This window comes from Halichoerus grypus, chromosome 9, assembly GCF_964656455.1.
Source record: "Halichoerus grypus chromosome 9, mHalGry1.hap1.1, whole genome shotgun sequence".
Lineage (NCBI taxonomy): Eukaryota > Metazoa > Chordata > Mammalia > Carnivora > Phocidae > Halichoerus > Halichoerus grypus.
In genome coordinates, this window is record NC_135720.1 from 108,788,649 (window position 1) to 108,806,977 (window position 18,329).

Below are 18,329 nucleotides of genomic sequence, written 5' to 3' on the forward strand. Positions count from 1 at the left end.
TCTGTTCCATTGATCTATGTGTCTGTTTCTGTGCCAGTACCATACTAACAAAGAAAAAAAGAGACAAACTAGAAAACAGACTCATAAATATAAAGAACAAACTGGTAGTTTCCAGAGGGGAGGTTGGGGGGGGGGATGGGTGAAACAGGTGAAGGGGATTAAGAGTACACTTATTGTGATGAGCACCGAGTAATGTATAGAATTGTTGAATCCCTATACTGTACACCTAAAACTGAATATAACACTGTATGTTAATTATACTGGAATTAAAAAAATAAAAAGCCACTGCCTTAAATATATACAATTGTGAATCTTAAGTATATACACTTGTACACCTTAAATATATATATATAATTTTTGTCAATCATAGCTCAATAAAGCTGGGGGAAATTTTTCAGTACACCAACAAAGAAAGAAGATACACACAATGGAATATTATTCATCCATAAAAATGCATGCGATCTTAACCATTTGTGACAACATGGATGGATCTAGAGAGTATAATGCTAAAGTAAAATAAGTCAGACGGAGAAAGACAAACACCACATGATTTTACTTATATGTGGAATCTAAAAAACAAAATGACTGGGGTTTGCAGAAAGGGAGGTAGGTGGGGGGATGGGATAACTGGGTGATGGGCATTAAGGAGGGCACATGATGTGATGGGCACTGGGTGTTATATGCAACTAATGAATCACTGAACATTATATCAAAAACTGATGATGTACTATATGTTAGCTAATTGAATTTAAATTTTTAAAAAAGACTTAAAAAATAAAAATAAAAAAATAAAAAATAAAAAATAAAAAACAAAATGAACAAACAAGAACCAGACACAGACTCATAAATACAGAGAACAAACTGATGGTTGCCAGAAGGGAGAGAGGTGAGGGGATGGGTAAAATGAAACAAGGGAAGTGACAGATACAGGCTTCCAGTAATGGAATAAATAAATCATGGAGATAAAATGTACAGCATGGGGAATATGGTCAATGCTCTTATAATAGCCTTATGTAGTGTAGCTACACTTGTGATGGACATAGCATAATATCAGACTTGTCCAATCTCTATACTGTACATCTGAAACTGATATAACATTGTGTGTCAACTATACTTTATATACACATCATGAAATTAGCAACAAAATAAAAGTATAAATTGAAAAAAAAAATAAGCCATAAAAATGAATGATAAGTTTTGTCGGTACATATTCTATGACCTAATAACAGCATTACTCTTGATGGGTATTAGAGTGGTTTCTAGTCATTTTTTTTTCTTAAATTATGAACACATTCGTTAAATAAATTATGGTATTCATACAATGGAAAAAAATGCAGCACTGAAAATGAATAACTCACCGCTACATGTAACAATAGGGTAACTTACAAGCATAATGCTGAACAAAAGGAACCGGCATAAAATTATCCATACTATAGTATACTGTTTATATAAAGTTCAAGACAGACAAAACCTTTAAAGAAGGTGGACAGAGCAATGGTTGCAGGGGGTAATGTTTGAGAGAGGACATGAGGAAGGGCTGTTTAGGGCTGGCAACATTCCAGTTCTTGACTTGGGTGTTGATTTCACAGGTGAGTTCAGTTTATGATAATTCATCAAGTAGGACGCTTGTGATTTATGTACCTTTCTATATGCATATTTGAATAAAAAGTTTACTTTTATATGTAGTTTTTAAAAGTTTTTGGCAATTCATATTGGTTAGGATAGTTTTTCTAAAGTTGATATGCTATTTGAGAAATTTGCAAAAGAATCCTCCTAAAAATGCTAAAATGTTGGCAAAACAGAAATAGACAAGAGTTCAAAGGAAATCAGTATAAATGGGAAAACTCCCATTGCAATGCAGACATTTTAGATAAAGTCATAAGAATAATATATTCGTGAATATATTCATAAGAATGTTTACATTTGAAACTATATTCATCTTTTTTTTTTTTTTTTTTTTTTTTTTTTAAGATTTTATTTATTTATTTGAGAGAGAGAATGAGATACAGAGAGCATGAGAGGGGGGAGGGTCAGAGGGAGAAGCAGACTCCCTGCCGAGCAGGGAGCCCGATGTGGGACTCGATCCCGGGACTCCAGGATCATGACCTGAGCCGAAGGCAGTCGCTTAACCAACTGAGCCACCCAGGCGCCCGAAACTATATTCATCTTGACTATATTCAGTAAATGTATTCAAAATGAGAATCAGTAAATTTGGTATATCCAGCAATGAGCATATTCATAAGAATATATTCAAGAAAAATATGTTTCATGAATATATTCATAGAATTGGTAAATCTGTCAAATTTGGTGAATTGGCTTTTGGCGAATTGACCCAGAGGCCCTGCTGGAAAGTGGGGAGGGGAGGGTGTCAATAGCTTATCACCAGCTGGGATAGGCCAAATATTAGCTTACCAGGAATATTTCTTAGAACTGGAAGGAAAAATATGAATCCCAACTCCTGCACAATCCTCTTGTCTCTACCCCTAGTCAAGCCACTGACCTGACTGTGTAAGATGCAACTTCAGCCACCTCCTCCTGACTCTCAGAGAAGGAGACATCCAGACCATTCTAGAATAGTTAGCAGCCATTGCCGTCCAAAACATGACTTGCTCTGCATAGCTTGATGTTAAAGGGAGACTCTCCTGAGCATTCAGGGACTAACTCTTAGGGAGAGTTTCAGAGTGGGCTCTGAGATTATCTGAGATTAACCCTACCCAGTGGCTAAGCTACTCTGGTTCCAAATGGCAGTTGCTCACATTTACTCCACTGACCCAAGACACACAAATGGTTGAGCAAATGTCTTGGCTATCCCTTTATCTGTGCCTCATGCCCCAAAGGCAGTCTGCAGGAGGATAAAGAAGATTGTATGAAGGTAGGGATTCACCTATCACCAGGGGAGAAGGTACTGCCAGACCTCAGACCTGCAGGGTCACTGCTGATCTCGATCCTTCTCCCTCAGAACGATTAATATTTACAATTACACCCAGCCTGCAGTTCCCTTGTGTGTGTGAATGCATGTATGTGTGGGGGGACCCAGACTGCAGAAAATGCTTGCCTCCAGCTCTGTCACACACCACCTACCCCCACCCCCAAACCTCCCTGAAGCAGCTCCAAGAAGGGCCATTCTCTGGACTGGGCATCCCAGGGAGTGCTGGCCAGCCCTGGTGTCCAGCAGAGGGGGCCCATGCTCTGCTCTGCCCCCAGCCTGCCCCCCTCAGCATCCTGGACTCAGGCTCTCCTGTTCCACTCTGCTGTCCTGTCCTCCCCACAAGCGAGCCTCACAGCCTCTCCTGCTTCTCTGCTCATGGGTCTTCATGGACCAGCCTGCCTTTTTCCCCAACTCCCTGCCCCTCTGTCTTCTGCCATCATCTGTGAAGTACTACAGGACAAGAGTGAGGGATGAATTCTGAAGAACATCTGTGTTCCAATCTTGGCTGTACCACTCCCTGGTAACATGGCCTCAGGCAGCATGTCCCCATTTTAGACACGAGAGAACAGATGCACTCATAGGGATGTTGTGAGAACCAATGAGACCATCCATGTGGAAAGTTTCATGCAGTGCTTGCTACATGGTTCTCACTGAATTACGAAGTGCCCATCTGGAAAAGGGCTGCGTAGGAAGGGTTCCCTAACCCAGAAAACCAGATACCTCCAGAGATTACTTTGCTAATTTCCTACTTTTCTGAATAGCTCACACTTAAAATAATGTGTCCAGAGGTCTTCTATGAACTTAGTCCCTCTTGGGCAGGGTAAAAATTGATGAGCTCAACACATGCCAGGCCCTGTTCTAGGTGTTTGCTATTATCATCATCTGTTCAGCATTTCTGTCCCATGCTGGGGCAAAAGTCAACAGACCTCCCACCCTGGAGAGTATACAGGCTGAGGCATAGGAAACATGTCACATGTTTGGCACATGTGCTAATATAAACAAGTGTATATATCTACAATAATCATAGTTTTAAATTTGTCCTTGGCTTTGTTTTTTTTTGGGGGGGTGGGCGGGGATTGAGAATGAGAAAGTTTTCCTCCATTGATTTCCACCTCCGGGCCCTCCCAGATGCCTCTTAACTCTAGGCTTCCCCATACCCTCAACCATACCTTCCACTTTGGGCTTGGCCTCAGCCAGCCGCTCCTGGAACTTCTTCTTAAAGAACAGGGCCTGCAGTCGCTGCTGGTAGTGGTCGATCCTGTGGACAGGGCAAGCTACATCGTGAGGCACCCTCCAGCCCCAGGAGCTAGCTCCAGCCCCTCCTCCATGCCCGTTGCCCTGACCTGCTCATTTCATAGAGGAAGCGGTCAGCGCGGGCCATCCGCTCTATCTCATGCTTGTGCTCCTCGAGGAGGTCGATGTCACTTTTCTCTGGGATGAACTTGAGGAGCTGCAAAGAACATCAGCTGAAGGTCAGACAGGAAACTGGTGAGAAGCTGATATGGGGATGCAATGCATGGATGCCCATACACTGACCATGTTCAAGATGGGGAGGGGTCCTTAAAAGAGAGAGGCATCCTCATGTGGTGGGTTTATGCTTCATCTGCCTCAAAGGGGCCACAGGGCACCCAGCTCTAGACTTTTCTTTTTTCACTTTTTAAAACTGAGATGCACCTTATATATAGTATACCGTTCATTTTTTTAAAATTTATTTCATTGTTATGTTAGTCACCATACAATACATCATTAGTTTTTGATGTAGTGATCCACGATTCATTGTTTTTGTATAACACCCAGTGCTCCATGCCATACATGCCTTCCTTAATACCCATCACCAGGCTAACCCATCCCCCCACCCCCTCCCCTCTAGAACCCTCAGTTTGTTTCTCAGAGTCCATAGTCTCTCATGGTTCGTCTCCCCCTCTGATTCCCCCCTTCATTTTTCCCTTCCTTCTCCTAATGACCTCCATGCTATTCCTTATATTCCACAAATAAGTGAAACCATATGATAATTGACTTTCTCTGCTTGACTTATTTCACTTAGCATAATCTCCTCCAGTCCCATCCATCTTGATGTAAAAGTTAGGTATTCCTCCTTTCTGATGGCTGAGTAGTATTCCATTGTATATATGGACCTCATATTCTTTATCCATTCATCTGTTGAAGGGCATCTCAGCTCTTTCCACAGTTTGGCTATTGCGGACATTGCTGCTATGAACATTGGGGTGCATATGGCCCTTCTTTTCACTACATCTGTGTCTTTGGGGTAAATACCCAGGAGTGCAATTGCTGGGTCATAGGGTAGCTCTATTTTTAATTTTTTGAGGCACCTCCACACTGTTTTCCAAAGTGGCTGTACCAACTTGCATTCCCACCAACTGTGTAAGAGGGTTCCCCTTTCTCCACAATCTCTCCAACATTTGTTGTTTCTTGCCTTGTCAATTTTTGCCATTCTAACTGGTGTAAGGTGGTACCTCAATGTGGTTTTGATTTGAATTTCCCTGATGGCTAATGATGATGAACATTTTTTCATGTGTCTGTTAGCCATTTGTATGTCTTCTTTGGAGAAGTGTCTGTTCATGTCTTCTGCCCATTTTTTGACTTGATTATTTGTTTTTTGGGTGTTAAGTTTAAGAAGTTCTTTATAGGTCTTGGAAATCAGACCTTTGTCTGTAGTGTTATTTGCAAATATCTTCTCCCATTCTGTGGCTTGCCTCTTTGTTTTGTTGACTATTTCCCTTGCTGTGCAAAAGCTCTTTATCTTGATGAAGTCCCAAAAGTTCAGTTTTGCTTTTGCTTCACTAGCCTTTGGAGATGTATCTTGAAAGTATACCATTCTTAAGTGCACAGCTCAATGATTTTTTTCTTTTAAACCCAAGTTTGTTGAGGTATAGTTTACATAAAATATATTTATTTTTTTAAAAAGTATTTATTTTAGTGAGAGAGGGAGAGAGAGAGAGAGAGAGAAAGAGAGCATGCACACAAGCAGGGGGAGGGGCAGAGGGAGAGGAAGAATCCCAAGCAGACTCTGTGCTGAGTGCAGAGCCCCACATGGGGCTCAATCCCAGGACCCTGAGATCATGACCTGAGCCAAAATCAAGAGTCAAATGCTTAACCGACTAAACCACCCAGGCGCCCCAAAAAGGCATCCATCTTAAGTGTGCAATTCAAAGAGTTTTGACAAAACCACCCACTGAAACCCCATCCAGATTAAGATACAGATTTCCATCCCCTAGAAAGTTCTCTTCTATTGCTTCAATAAGGCAACCCATCCCTCTCCCCATTATAGCCTCTCAACTGAATTCTATTACCTTAGATTAGATTTGCCTATTCTTGAACTTCATATAAGTGGATTCATGCTGTGTGTTTTCTTTGGTGTCTGGCTTCTTTTGAATAACATAATGTCTGAGACTCATCCATGATCTAAGTATTGGTAGTTTGCTTTTTATGCATTGCTGAATAGTATTCTATTGTAAGAATATACCACGGTATATTTATTCACTTTCTTATTGATGGACAGTTGGGTTGTTCCATGAATAAAACTGTTATAAATATTCTTGCATATATCTTTTATAGTCAATGTTTGCACTCATTTCTCTGTATCTAGCAGTGGGACTGCTGGGCAGTAGGGTAGGTTTAGCCTTTGTGCATACTGCCAAATTGTTTTCCAAATTATTGTACCCAATGAGAATTCCAGTTGCTTCATGTCCTTGCCAACATTTGGCATTGTCAGTCTTTTCAATTTTAGCTATTCCAGTGGGTGTGTGGTTCTGCCTCAGTGTGATTTACTGTATTTCTCTGATGACTAAGAGTGTCGAGCCACTTGGAAATTCTCTTTCATGAAGTACACGTTCAAGGCTTCTGCTCATTTTCAAGTGGAGCTGTTTGTCATCTTCATTCTTGGATTTGAGAGCTCTTTATTCTGAATAGGAGATCTTTGCTAGATGTACATAAAGCAAATGTCTTCTAAGGTTTGGCTTATCTTTTCACTCTAGTATTGGTACCCTTTGATGAACAGAGTTCTTAATTCTAATGAGGTCCAACTGATGGTGGTTTTGTTTCATGCCTTCTAGGTTTCTCTTGAAGGATCCAATAAATTGAGGTGGAAGAGATTGGGGGAATATATGACTATGGGTCACTCTGACTTTACCTTGAGACCCAAGGGGGGATCATAGCTCATATCTCCTGTCAAGGACCTCAATCCCCTGGAAAATATGCAGCCTTTCCTAGCCTCCCCTCAGAAAGGCTGGTCCAGGGAGTTTCTATAAACCTCTACCCAACTCCTCATCCTCCAGACTGATTTCTCCTTGACCTAAGAGTCTTGGGCCTCTCTGGGGGCAGGAAGGGGTGCAGCTTCCCCCTAGTTTCAGCTCCCATCCCCTCCCCACCAGGGGCCTCACCTGCTCCAGCATGTCCTTAGCAAGGTCCTCCTGTTCATCCATCTTCAAGATGGCCTGCCGGATCTCCTCATTAGAAAGCTTCAACCTAAGGCAAAACACTGCCCCTTGAGCCTGGGCCCTCTGCTCAGGACAGACCCCAGCCCCCTTCCCCTGCGTTCTCTCCCTCATGTGAACATGGGAATATATTCCTTAGTGCTCCCCCCTTAGTTCCCCTAAACTCATATGGTTCACTCCATAAACTAAATAATGAGATATTTTAGTCTCTAAGTATAGACTTGAATCTGGTGTCTTGCTTGAGTCTCTGTCATAACTGATAGGGACATTTGAAAAGGGCCATCTTTAGTGTAGACAGAGAGACAGGGTAAAGGTTTCTGATCCTTCTCCTCCTTATGCCTAAAATATCTACTGCATCTCCATGGGAGGATGGGAATATCGGCAGGCCATGAAGGGGGCTGTTTCCTGCTTCCTTCATTGTCAGAAGACAGAATAGCTCTCAGTCTTCTGATAGCACCTCAGCTCCCACACAGCTGTTCCCATACGTCTTGCTGTCTGGGTGAGGGACAAGCCACCCCCCTCCACAGACACACACACACACACACACACACACACACACACACACAGCCCTTCCCTATCCCCTCCAGATGCACACCACTTGGATCCCTGGAGATACAGAACTCTCCCTCACCTTCAAGAGAGAGAAACTGAGGCCTGGGGCCTGGGGGAAGAAAGGGGAATGGATGTCCCAGAGATGGCTAGGGCAGCACTAAGAATAGTATGGGTGGTGGTGCCCTCTGACCCTGGCTCAGGCGGGAGGCCTTGCACAGAAGCTGTGCTGTTAGTGCAGATACTGCCCTGTTTGTTCTGCAGCCGCGGGAAATGCTTGGGGGCTGAGATCATGCTGCTCTGTGGCCTAAGCCTAGTGGGGCCCTCCATGGGCTTAGAGCAATTCTGTTGCCAGATGATGTCCAGGCTGGTCAGGGATGTCGTGACAGGGGCAGTTTCCTGTCTGCAGAGCCCCACACTACTGCTGAACATGGGGTCCCAAGAGAGGGTTCTAGATCAGTGGTCTCCTACCATTCCCAGGGGACAGCAGGGGAAGTGGAGAGACTGCTGTCACCCATTCCTCTGCCACCCTTGTCCCCCAGACATTCAGTTCACTGTAGGTTTTTGCTCTAGCCCTCTCAGGGCTCTATTCCTTGTGGGGGGGACGTTCATCCCTCCCACCAGGGGCTAACAAGGCAGGACAAGCACATACTTAGAGAGAAGGATGATGCAGTTCTGTGCCCTTCGGCCGTCAATGACTGATAGCTCTTTGACCTTGCGGGAGGCCAGGTAGATGTCCTCTGTGGAGCCCAGCTCTTTCTGAAACCAACAAGCCAAATAAAAAGGTTGAGGTATGCGTGTGTTCCCCAATCCTCTCCTTGCCCACCCCCCAGGAGCCAATCCCACACCAACCAGGGGATGTTTCTGGTGTGAGGGGAAGAAAGACGGAAAGAAAAAGACAGGAGAGAGAGAGAGAGAGGAAGGTGGTTAATAACCATCTCTACTAGGGGGCATCTGGGACTTTACCATGGGCTAGAATGGGTTGGGGGCAATGAAGAGCCCCCTTTTTTAAAGACTGCCCTTTCTGGGCAAACTAGAGAAGGGTCTGTTCCAGTGGGGGAACTGATCCCTATGGCTTTGGGCACTGTTATGATCCCCAGCATCCCAGAGAATCAGCCCTCACTCCACCACCCTACCCGGAGAGCTTCCCCAAGCTTATGATGAGAAGCTGGTCCGAAATCCCCATCAGGCTACAGTTCCTGGACTCCTGGGGACATCAAGCACAGCCCAATGTGCCCAGAGTAGAGGGCATCCACAACTCCTGAGGTGAGGAAACTGAGGCAGAATTCCATGAAGAATTATCTTCACTGGGGTTCCAACAGCAGATTCCCTCAAAATCAGATTCCTTCCCTTCTCTTGGGCCCTTGGTGAGGTAGACAGGAAACTAGTTTTTACCCTGGGAGGTCCCTCCAAGCACATGCTCTATATTGCACAATTCCAGATCACATCATTATCCTTGTGAATTGTACCCTTGGGATTGTGCAGTGCCCAGCTTATGCAGTCTTACAGGATGGCCTTGCCTTGGGCCAGGTAGATAAGACAAAAGACCTAGAAACTTTCTCCTTAATCCAGTAGACATTCACCTCCATTGCTGGTAGGGGTCTGTTTGAATTACTTCCCTCCTCTACATTTCTGCTTTCTCTTTGGGAACCCTTTCCTGTGTTGCTTATAGGGATGGGTCATAAAGATAGAAGGCAGAATGAAAAAGCCCTCTCTTTTGACCAGTACAGGGTAGCAGCCCAGGACAGTGGTTAGAAGTTAGAGTGTCCAGAGCCCCAAGAGTGACTCACCTGCTGAGAAGGATTAGTTATCAGCTCCTAGGCAGGTAGCAGCCACAGCCAACAGAGAATTAAACATGCACAATGTTAGCCAAGAGGTTCAGGGACCCCAGGGACAGTAGGAGAGACATGGAGACCCCTGAGCATTTACTCTGTCTACCCCATCCCAATGAGACCCACATGGTTGGAGATGGAGACTAACAATTAGCCCTGGACAGGAGGTGCTTCTAGCAGACATGCACTCACGGAGAAGCCACAAAGTGGGGAGTAGGCAGGTCCCCTGCCTGCCCTGGGCCCAGTGGGACCACCACTCCCCAGTTGGGGCAGGCCCGGCCCCCAAGCTTCCCAACCCCAGGCCTTGGCTGCTATTCTTCCCTCTTCTCTGTTGGGAAACTGCCCAGAGGGCAGAGAGCATTTCTCTCTGCTGAATAACTTCATCTTTCTAAACAGAAGAGGAGATATAACCAGAAGGGGCCAGAAACATGCAGAAGTTGCATTCATTGAGGCAAATGAAAGCAGGTGTCCCCGAATTTCACCCCTTTCCCTTTGTCTTTTGATTTCCAAGGGAGCTAAGGGGACAGAGCCCACACCCAGTTCTTCCTTTCAGACCCTGATGGAGTTGAAGTCACTAACTCAGGAGCTGCATAGGACATAGAGGGAAGACCACAGCTCATAGGACCCCCCTCCCCACCAAAACATGCACCCTGGGACCTAAGATAGGAAGAGGAGGTCACCAGGGACCAGGGCCACACAGCCTCTGGGATCTTTCAAGCTCTGCTGCTGTGAATTCAGCCTGAGGCTGGGAGATTCACCAAGTGACAATAGTCTGGTTGAGCCCAGCCCCGAAATAGGGGGTTAACAGAGGAGTCAGGGGACAAAAGGGGACTTTCCACCTTAACACTTTTCCAGTCACCAAACTGAGAGGCCCCAAACCCAGTCTGTTCTAAACCCCATAACCCCTCTTTCCCCACTGGATCCCATCCTAGCCCCACCTCAGGGCACAGAGACTGGGTGGGGTGGCCTGGAACCCTGGCCAAGAGAAAGACTTTCCAACAAGGGGGAGGTGTGTGATTGACCATGCCTGATACACCCCTTGCACATGCTCCCTCCATCCCACTTGGGAACATCAGTGCATAGGAGCACCAAGGACTCAGAAGAGCCCCTTCCCACTCCTGTTAGGCCGCAGCTGCTGCCGGCAGCCATGCCAGCCTGATATGGGCAGAGGCTAAAAATGTTGCCTGGAATTCGGGTAAAGAATCAGATACCTTGAGCACCTACATTTAAATTAAATAACAATGATCTGGTTTTTCTAGAATCCCAAGTCAGGATCAGAGCCCCGCCCCAACTCTGCCCCTTTGGCTAAGCTCCTAAGAGGAGTCTCATGTGCCCTCAGGAAGGATTGTCCACAGGCCTGAACTTGGCAGAAAGCAGTGGGGAGCCCAGCCACAACATGCAGCTGCTACCCAGGGCCCAGGAAGATGCAGACCCCACTCACTGGCACCTGGGGTATCCTCAAGTGCTGGCACCCTGGGCTCAGCAGAGGGGACTGGAGAAAGTGGCACAGTGTGGAAAAGAAACGACCTTCAGAGGGAGACCAGAGAGAATGCACTCTAAAGCCTTGAGGCTGGGAATGTCCAAACTGGACTTGGGGGCAGGGCCCCCAGATGTGCTAGCTACAGTGCAGATCCCTCGGCCCTGACTCATCTTTCGACTCACATTCATGCGAGGATGGTATGAGAATCAGCACGTTTGGCAATCCCCACTGGCACTGCCTCAGGAATGCCCTGCGTTCTGCCACCCTCCCACTCCTCCTACTGCTGCTGGAAGAGCAGGCTGACTGGCCAGCCATCTGTAAGCAGTGTCTGCAGAGCAAAGCCCAGGGCTCTCCCAGCCCTGCCCAGGCCCAGACCCAACCTTAACCCCCTAACAAGACCTGGAGCAGCTCCATCTTCCTAGAAACATTGACATCCTCGGCTAACTGACTTGTGGGGGTGTTGGGAGAGTATGGTGGAGAAAGCAGTTTGAAATTTATCATGCCTGCTAGGTGTAGTCTCTAGATCCTGGGGTCAAAGAGAGAACAGAGGTCAACAGTGGCCAGGGCTGTGACTCCACCTCCAGTGCTCCAAGATGAAGGACAAATGGACAAAATGCTATTCCATCATTCAGTGTGTAAATACACACAACTGTGTGCCAGAACGGGAATACAACAGGATATTTCCCCTACTGCACTGCATACCTCTAATTCTGATCCGTGTACCTGGCAAAGCATGGTACCTAATAAGGAATAAAATCATTCAGTATACCTGGGAGGAAGGGAGGGAGAAAGAAGAGGTTGAGGGTTGGGTTCAAGGGGCATAGGTGAAGTCAGAACTGGAAGTCAAGACCCAAGAAGATGGGGGCAGGGAAAGGTCTTACCTGGTGCCTCTGATAAGCTGAAAACATTTTTTCAAAGTCCTCTAGGTCCAGAATCCGAAATACCTGCATGTCATCAATCTCATTCCATACGGTACCAGGGACACGTTCCTAAGATTCAGGACAGGGAGAAGACCCAATGTTTGACTCAACTCCTTCATGATGGAGAGGTCCAATGCCTCCCTAACTCCACCTGTTCCCAGCTGCACAAACTACAATAGTCAGGCTTTCAGGCCTTCAGAAAGGGGTCAATTCATCTCCCCCAAACCTTCAATACATTGTTCCAGGGCAGAAGCCAGAGACAAGCTCCTTGTCCTCCCTTTCTCATGGGGCCACATAGACGTGTGCTCCAGAAATCAAATGGAGGGCAAGAGTGATGGGTAGGCAAATATGAAAGAGGGTATGAAACTCCTTCCTGAAAAACAAAACCAAACCAGTGTTCTCAGGGCACACTCCCTAAATGTCAGGGTTGGCTAGAGTCACTGCAAGGAATAGTGCCCACACATATTTGAGATCCTCAAATCCTCAGTGCGCACTATATTTCCTGTATCTGAGATTGTCATTTTGTCTCCCACGGGGTCTTCCTCCCACTTTCCCAGATTCCCAGAAAGTGGACAAATGCCAAAGCCTGGAACATTCCTGGCCCCTAGAGTGACTGTTCAGGCCAACAAGACTGCCACAACTTCCTGTTGGTCAGACCCAGGGAAAGTGGCTTATCCCTCATGGTTGGGATGAGTCCAAGGGTTTACATTCCAAGGCTTCTCCACCTAAGCACTGCCCCACCTCTGTATGGGACCCTGGCACTGAACCCCCACTCCAGGGAGAGGCTCCTTCAGCAAAGCCAAGAACACCCCAGTGGTCTTACAGCACCTTGAGCCATTGCTCAGAGGGCAGAGAGCACAGCCTCTTCAGGGTACTCACTTCTGTCCTCCCAGGAGTCCTTGCCTCATTCTGAGCTTTGCTGTCCTTTAAAATGGAATCTCCCACCCTCCTCTGCCTAGAGGGCAGCTGGGGAACCTTCCTAAGGCCACCACCCCCTCCTCCCTCCATCTCCCCCTCAGCAAGGCTTAGAGAGAGAAACATACCTTTCACTCACTTTTATTTTCTTAAACTCTGGAAAGGGGAGGCTAGGCCAGAGCAGGGGGGGAGGGTGGGGACATTCCTGTGGCCTTTCTAAGGCCAGGGACCCTCTTGTGGAATGCCGGGCTGGGAAGCTCAGAGCAGCAAGGGATACAGGCAACTGGCCAAACCCAACACAGACACATTCTTTTCATGGCAGAAACAACCACTGTGTGTGTGTGTGTGTGTGTGTACACAGGAGCACGCGTGGAGTAGGGGAAGGGGACAGGGGAAAGAAGCCAGGCCCCTGGAATGGGGTATGTGGGAGGCAGAGAGAAGACGGGAGGGGGAACTGAACAGGAGAGCAGGGAAGGAAAACTCTCAGTGGTTCCCATCTGAGTCTAGACCTGGGGTGGAGGTGGGCTCCATGGGAAATCCCACACAGGTAAATCTTGCCACTGTTCTTTACTCCCAGTGAGGCCGGGCTAAGAAAGGACTGGAATGCGAGAGCTGGATGGTTAACACTAGGGAGAGTTTCCCCTGAGAGAATGGACTGAGTGCCCAGCTCTCCCACCGTTCTTGCCAAATGCCACCCCATCCCCATATGCAGCCCTTTGTGGAGGTATAGCTGAGCGAGCTCTGGAGCCATAATCCATTTCCTAGTATTCTCCACATCCTACACTTCACCAAGTTGCCCTGTTGTGCCCACCGTGCAGAATGATGCCTGACTTTAATTTTTGCATCACTCTGGCCAAAACCTCATCACCACCAGTCTAGATCCCTGGGACTTCTGCCCTCTAGAGACACCCTTTATATGACAAAGAAATCTTTCTCCAAAACACTTTTCATTGTGTTTCTCTCACTGAGCATTTGGAGTCCAACAAAGCAAGCTAGTTTGCACTCCCAGCCTCATCACTATGTGGGACTGTTGGCAAATAGAGGGGTGCTATTCTCTTCTCATTTCACATAAAAGAAAGCAGGGTCTCAGTGATGCTTGCTTACTGAGTTGAAGGATTAGGTGAGATAACACACTTAAGGCATTCATGGTTGTGCCACTAATAACTCACCTAATATTATTACGAATTTCTGTGTTAGTCACTGTTCCAAATACTTCATATGTCAATTAATCCTCACAATGATCATTCAATATAGATGCCATAATTACCCCCATTTTATAGAACAGGAACCTGATGCCCAAATGATTAAATAACTCCTGGTCACATGATTAAAAGCTTGGGAGTGGGCTAATAGGTCCACAAATATTATTCAATCCCGCCCACCCACCCCTGCTGAGAAATGTCTACAACTCCTGCGAATCCTCCCCATTACCCATTCCATCAGACCTGTACTTTCCAGTCCAGGAATGAAACTCTGGCCTGCTTTGGGTCCCTGAGGAATTTATATAGATTTTATTATTACTAGACCCCAGAAAAAATCCTAAGTACAAAGCTCTATTTGATGAGAATGTTGCAAAAATATTAGTTGCCTTGTCTGTTTTCCTTAATTGTTGAGGTGCCTAATCAACTTTTCATTACCTTTTAAAAATTTTCAGTTATACAAAAAGGCAACCTACTGAATGGGAGAAGATATCTGCAAATTATATATTCAGTAAAAGGCTTAATATCTAAAATATATAAAGAACTTACACAACTCAACACCAAAAAAAAAAAAAAACCCTAAATAATCCAATTAAAAAATGGGCAGAGGACCTAACTATGCATTTTTCCAAAGAAGACATACAGATGGCCAACAGACAAATGAAAAGATGCTCAACATCATCAGGAAAATACAAATTAAAACCGCAATGAGATATCACCTTACACCTGTTAGAATGGGTAAAATCAAAAAGACAAGAAATAACAAGTGTTGGTAAGGATGTGGAGAAAAGAGAACCCTTGTGCGCTGTTGGCAGGAATGCAAACTGACTGATGCAGCCACTATGGAAGACAGTATAGAGATTTCTCAAAAAAAAAAAAAAATAGAAATACCATACCATAGCATAACATATAGAGTTGTAAAACCACTATGCTGTACAACTGAAACTAATGTAACATTGTGTCAACTATAATAAAAAAAATTTAAACTTTTTTTTAAAAGAAAGCAAAAAAAAAAAAAAACCCTTTAAGTTTTAAGTACAGGAGATAAATTTTTTTTTACCGCAAAGAAGTATATATATTATTTCTGATCATGAACAGTGAACGTTTCTACACAGCCTGTGGCCTTTGGTTCTGCAGAGCTGTTTGTCTGCTTGCCTCATGACTGTGGGGAAGGACACACAGGGCGCAGCTGTGCAGTGCAGTTGTTACAAATGTCAACCATGTGGCTTCAAAATTCTGATAACAGGTGGCTCTAAAATTTTACCAACTTAGATTAGAGATGTTATCAGAAGCCCAGGAGACTGTGAGCTATATTCATGCTTTGTCTTTCCACCTCGATTATAAAACCAGAGATAGAAGGAATCTTAGAAATCTCACAGATGAGCAAACTGAGGTACAAAGTGAGTGATTTATTCAGGTTGCACAGTTTATTAGAGCCAAACCTGGTTTAGTTAGAGGTTAGAACCTCCCCTTCAATCCCTTCCCAGGATCTCTAGATGTTTCCTTGAACAAAATTCCTAATTTGCCAGATTCAAAGCTCTTACAGGGCAATGCTTTGTTTCACCTCTTATTATTACCCATCACAATCCCCAGCAAAAAGCTTTACACAAAGCAGCCCTCAGACTGACTGGTTAGCTGGTCTACCATTATGAGAGCCAGCTAACACATAGCTGGCCACCTATTTCACAATCTCACATCTCTTCCCACTTGAGTCTCCATCTGAGCTCATTTAAGCTAGCATAGAATGGTACAGTTATGAATTCCCCAAGAGTTAGACCAAGAGGTTCATACAACAAGGTCAGAGGACATCCATTAGTCCCAGCTCCAAAATCATGTCTGCATGGCTGCTACTGAAGTGTGTGTATGGATCAGGCTAATTGAACTCAGTTACCATGTATGTGTTAAACCTCAAGGACAAAGCCACAGGTCCTAATAGGATTTAGTACAGAACCAGAGGCAGGGCTTGACCCAGGCTGGAATTGGCCTTAAATTACTAGCAGTCTAAAGCAACTCTAGCAGTAGAGTTATCTCTACTCTATGCTCGTGAGAGTCCAACTGAGGAATCTCACACATGGACCTGGGATTGGTGATTATTGTGAATAATATTCATGAGGGCCTCTCACTGCTGAGCAGTCTAGAGAAGTACCCAGTGTGTCTACCTTCCCCTCAGGAGGATGCCAAAATGACTACAACTTGACATCCAACTCTTCATGGCAAGGGTGCTGTCCTGTCCCCTGCCATGGCCTCATCATTTCAGTCCTTTGAACACACTGCCCTGATCTTTACCATCTCTAGACCTTGGTCCAAGTTCTTTGCCTATATCTTCCACCCTTTTCCTCAAATAGACCCTATCCTTAAAATTCTAGCCCAGCCACTGTATTGTCTAGAAAGTGACCCTGCTTGGTCAATGCTCTAGTATCAATATCACTCCATTAACCCTCAGCACATACAAATTCTGTCTGCAGGTGGCTTTGCCAATGTGAGCCTTAGCACATGTCAAGCTATTTCCTCCCAGTGTAGATGTTCTTCCCAGTGAACAGTGAGCTGTCTGACATCAGCAATCCCATCTTCTGCATTTACTATGCTTTCCCTTATCTCCACCAAAGAAGGAACCCAGAAGGGGCAATCTACAAACAATGGGCAGGCAATCCATGGGGCTGACTGGCACTGACTATAGGAGAATGGACCTACTGATCTTTTGTTACTTACCTCACTCAGCTTGACCCAGTTGAAGGACTTCAGTGGATGGGAAGGCTGGGGAGCACACTTCTTCCTGAGTGGGATGTCATTGCTGGGGCAGGGGTCTGGAGGGAGAGGCAGGCCCATGCCGAAGCACGGTGGGGCACCGGGGGGAGTGGGAGGCCCACCAAGTGGAAGAGGTGGTGGTGGAGGTGGAGGACAGCAGGCAAATGGGAGAGGGGGCGGAGGTGGAGGCAGGTCATTGGTTGTCATTGAGGAAGACAAGGTAAGTGGGCCCCCAGGGGGAGGTGGGGAAGATACAGGTCCTGTCTGTGGGAAGACAGAAAAATTGAAAAGACAAAGCTATCAACAATGATGCCTTTCAGGTCCCCACCACACTATTCCTTTCCTTATTCTTATTCTTTATCTACACTAGAACCCCAATCCTGCTCTCACCTCCCACACGCATTTTGCCCCCCCATTTCCTCTCTGTATCCCAAACATCCAACATACACATAGACACAACCACAGTCACATACACATAGGTAAAACACACATACATAACACTGGACAAAGTCATAGTTATCACAATGCAACAGCAGAAACAATACATATGGTTGTATAGGCTACTGTCTGCACAAGGGCATCCAGCTGCACAGGGAGGAGTGTGCAAAAGCATACTTGCACTCTGCTTTCCCGGGTGTGCTTCCTGGGACAGTGTCACCCAGGGGAAAGGGCACTGGTTTTTCTAATTAACACAAAGGTAGCCACCTTTACAGCCTCACAGTTCCCCTCTATCCTGGCCTGAGGTCCTCCTCTAACTTCTCCTTCATCCTGGGGTCCTTAGCCCTTCCCCACACCTGTTCTTCCCACTTTATCCTGAAGGTCTCAGCTCAATATGTAAAGAGAGGAAGGTGTCCACATACTGAGATTTCACTGAGTTGGGCTACCAGCTCTGCCACTTGTCCTCGAGCCTGGCGCAGCTCCTGGGACTCTCGGGCCAGTTTATCCTTCATCTTGTTCAGTGTCCGCATCATCTCTTCCTTCTCCAATGTCTTTGTCTCACATTCTCGCTCCTTCCTCTCTAGCTTGCTCACCAACTCCATGTGTTCTGGGATGGGGGTGGGACAGGAGAGGAAATGGGAAGAGACAATATGAATCTGTGTGGGTCTACCTCTAATAGGTCCTGGGCTGGAAAGGGGAAGGGTTGTACAGAGCATGCAGTGGCTTTAGGCAGAGCCCCTTACCTTTCCGGAACTTCTCTGCCTGGTCTCGCCACTGTTTCACTTCATTCTCATTGATGAGCCTGGTGGGGAGTACAGGAAGGGTCTGTTGATTGTTGGCTCATAACTTCCCAGAAGACATATCATCC

General features: G+C 45.9%; 1 protein-coding gene across 4 annotated transcripts in view; it reads right to left on the reverse strand.

Annotated features, from left to right (window-relative positions):
* The window catches only part of DAAM2 (dishevelled associated activator of morphogenesis 2), a 126,509-nt gene that overhangs the window by 13,856 nt on the left and 94,324 nt on the right, over window positions 1-18,329 (reverse strand). For 3 of the 4 annotated variants that reach the window (XM_036087336.2, XM_036087342.2, XM_036087326.2), the window contains 9 exons: window positions 18,205-18,263; window positions 17,884-18,068; window positions 16,988-17,287; window positions 12,126-12,233; window positions 9,723-9,749; window positions 8,585-8,691; window positions 7,330-7,414; window positions 4,273-4,379; window positions 4,099-4,187 (listed from right to left, as the gene is read on the reverse strand). In XM_036087336.2, coding sequence (XP_035943229.2) covers window positions 4,099-4,187; window positions 4,273-4,379; window positions 7,330-7,414; window positions 8,585-8,691; window positions 9,723-9,749; window positions 12,126-12,233; window positions 16,988-17,287; window positions 17,884-18,068; window positions 18,205-18,263 — 1,067 coding nt within the window. The remainder of the gene's footprint in view (window positions 1-4,098; window positions 4,188-4,272; window positions 4,380-7,329; window positions 7,415-8,584; window positions 8,692-9,722; window positions 9,750-12,125; window positions 12,234-16,987; window positions 17,288-17,883; window positions 18,069-18,204; window positions 18,264-18,329) is intronic. The other variant, XM_036087330.2, reaches the window with a different exon arrangement.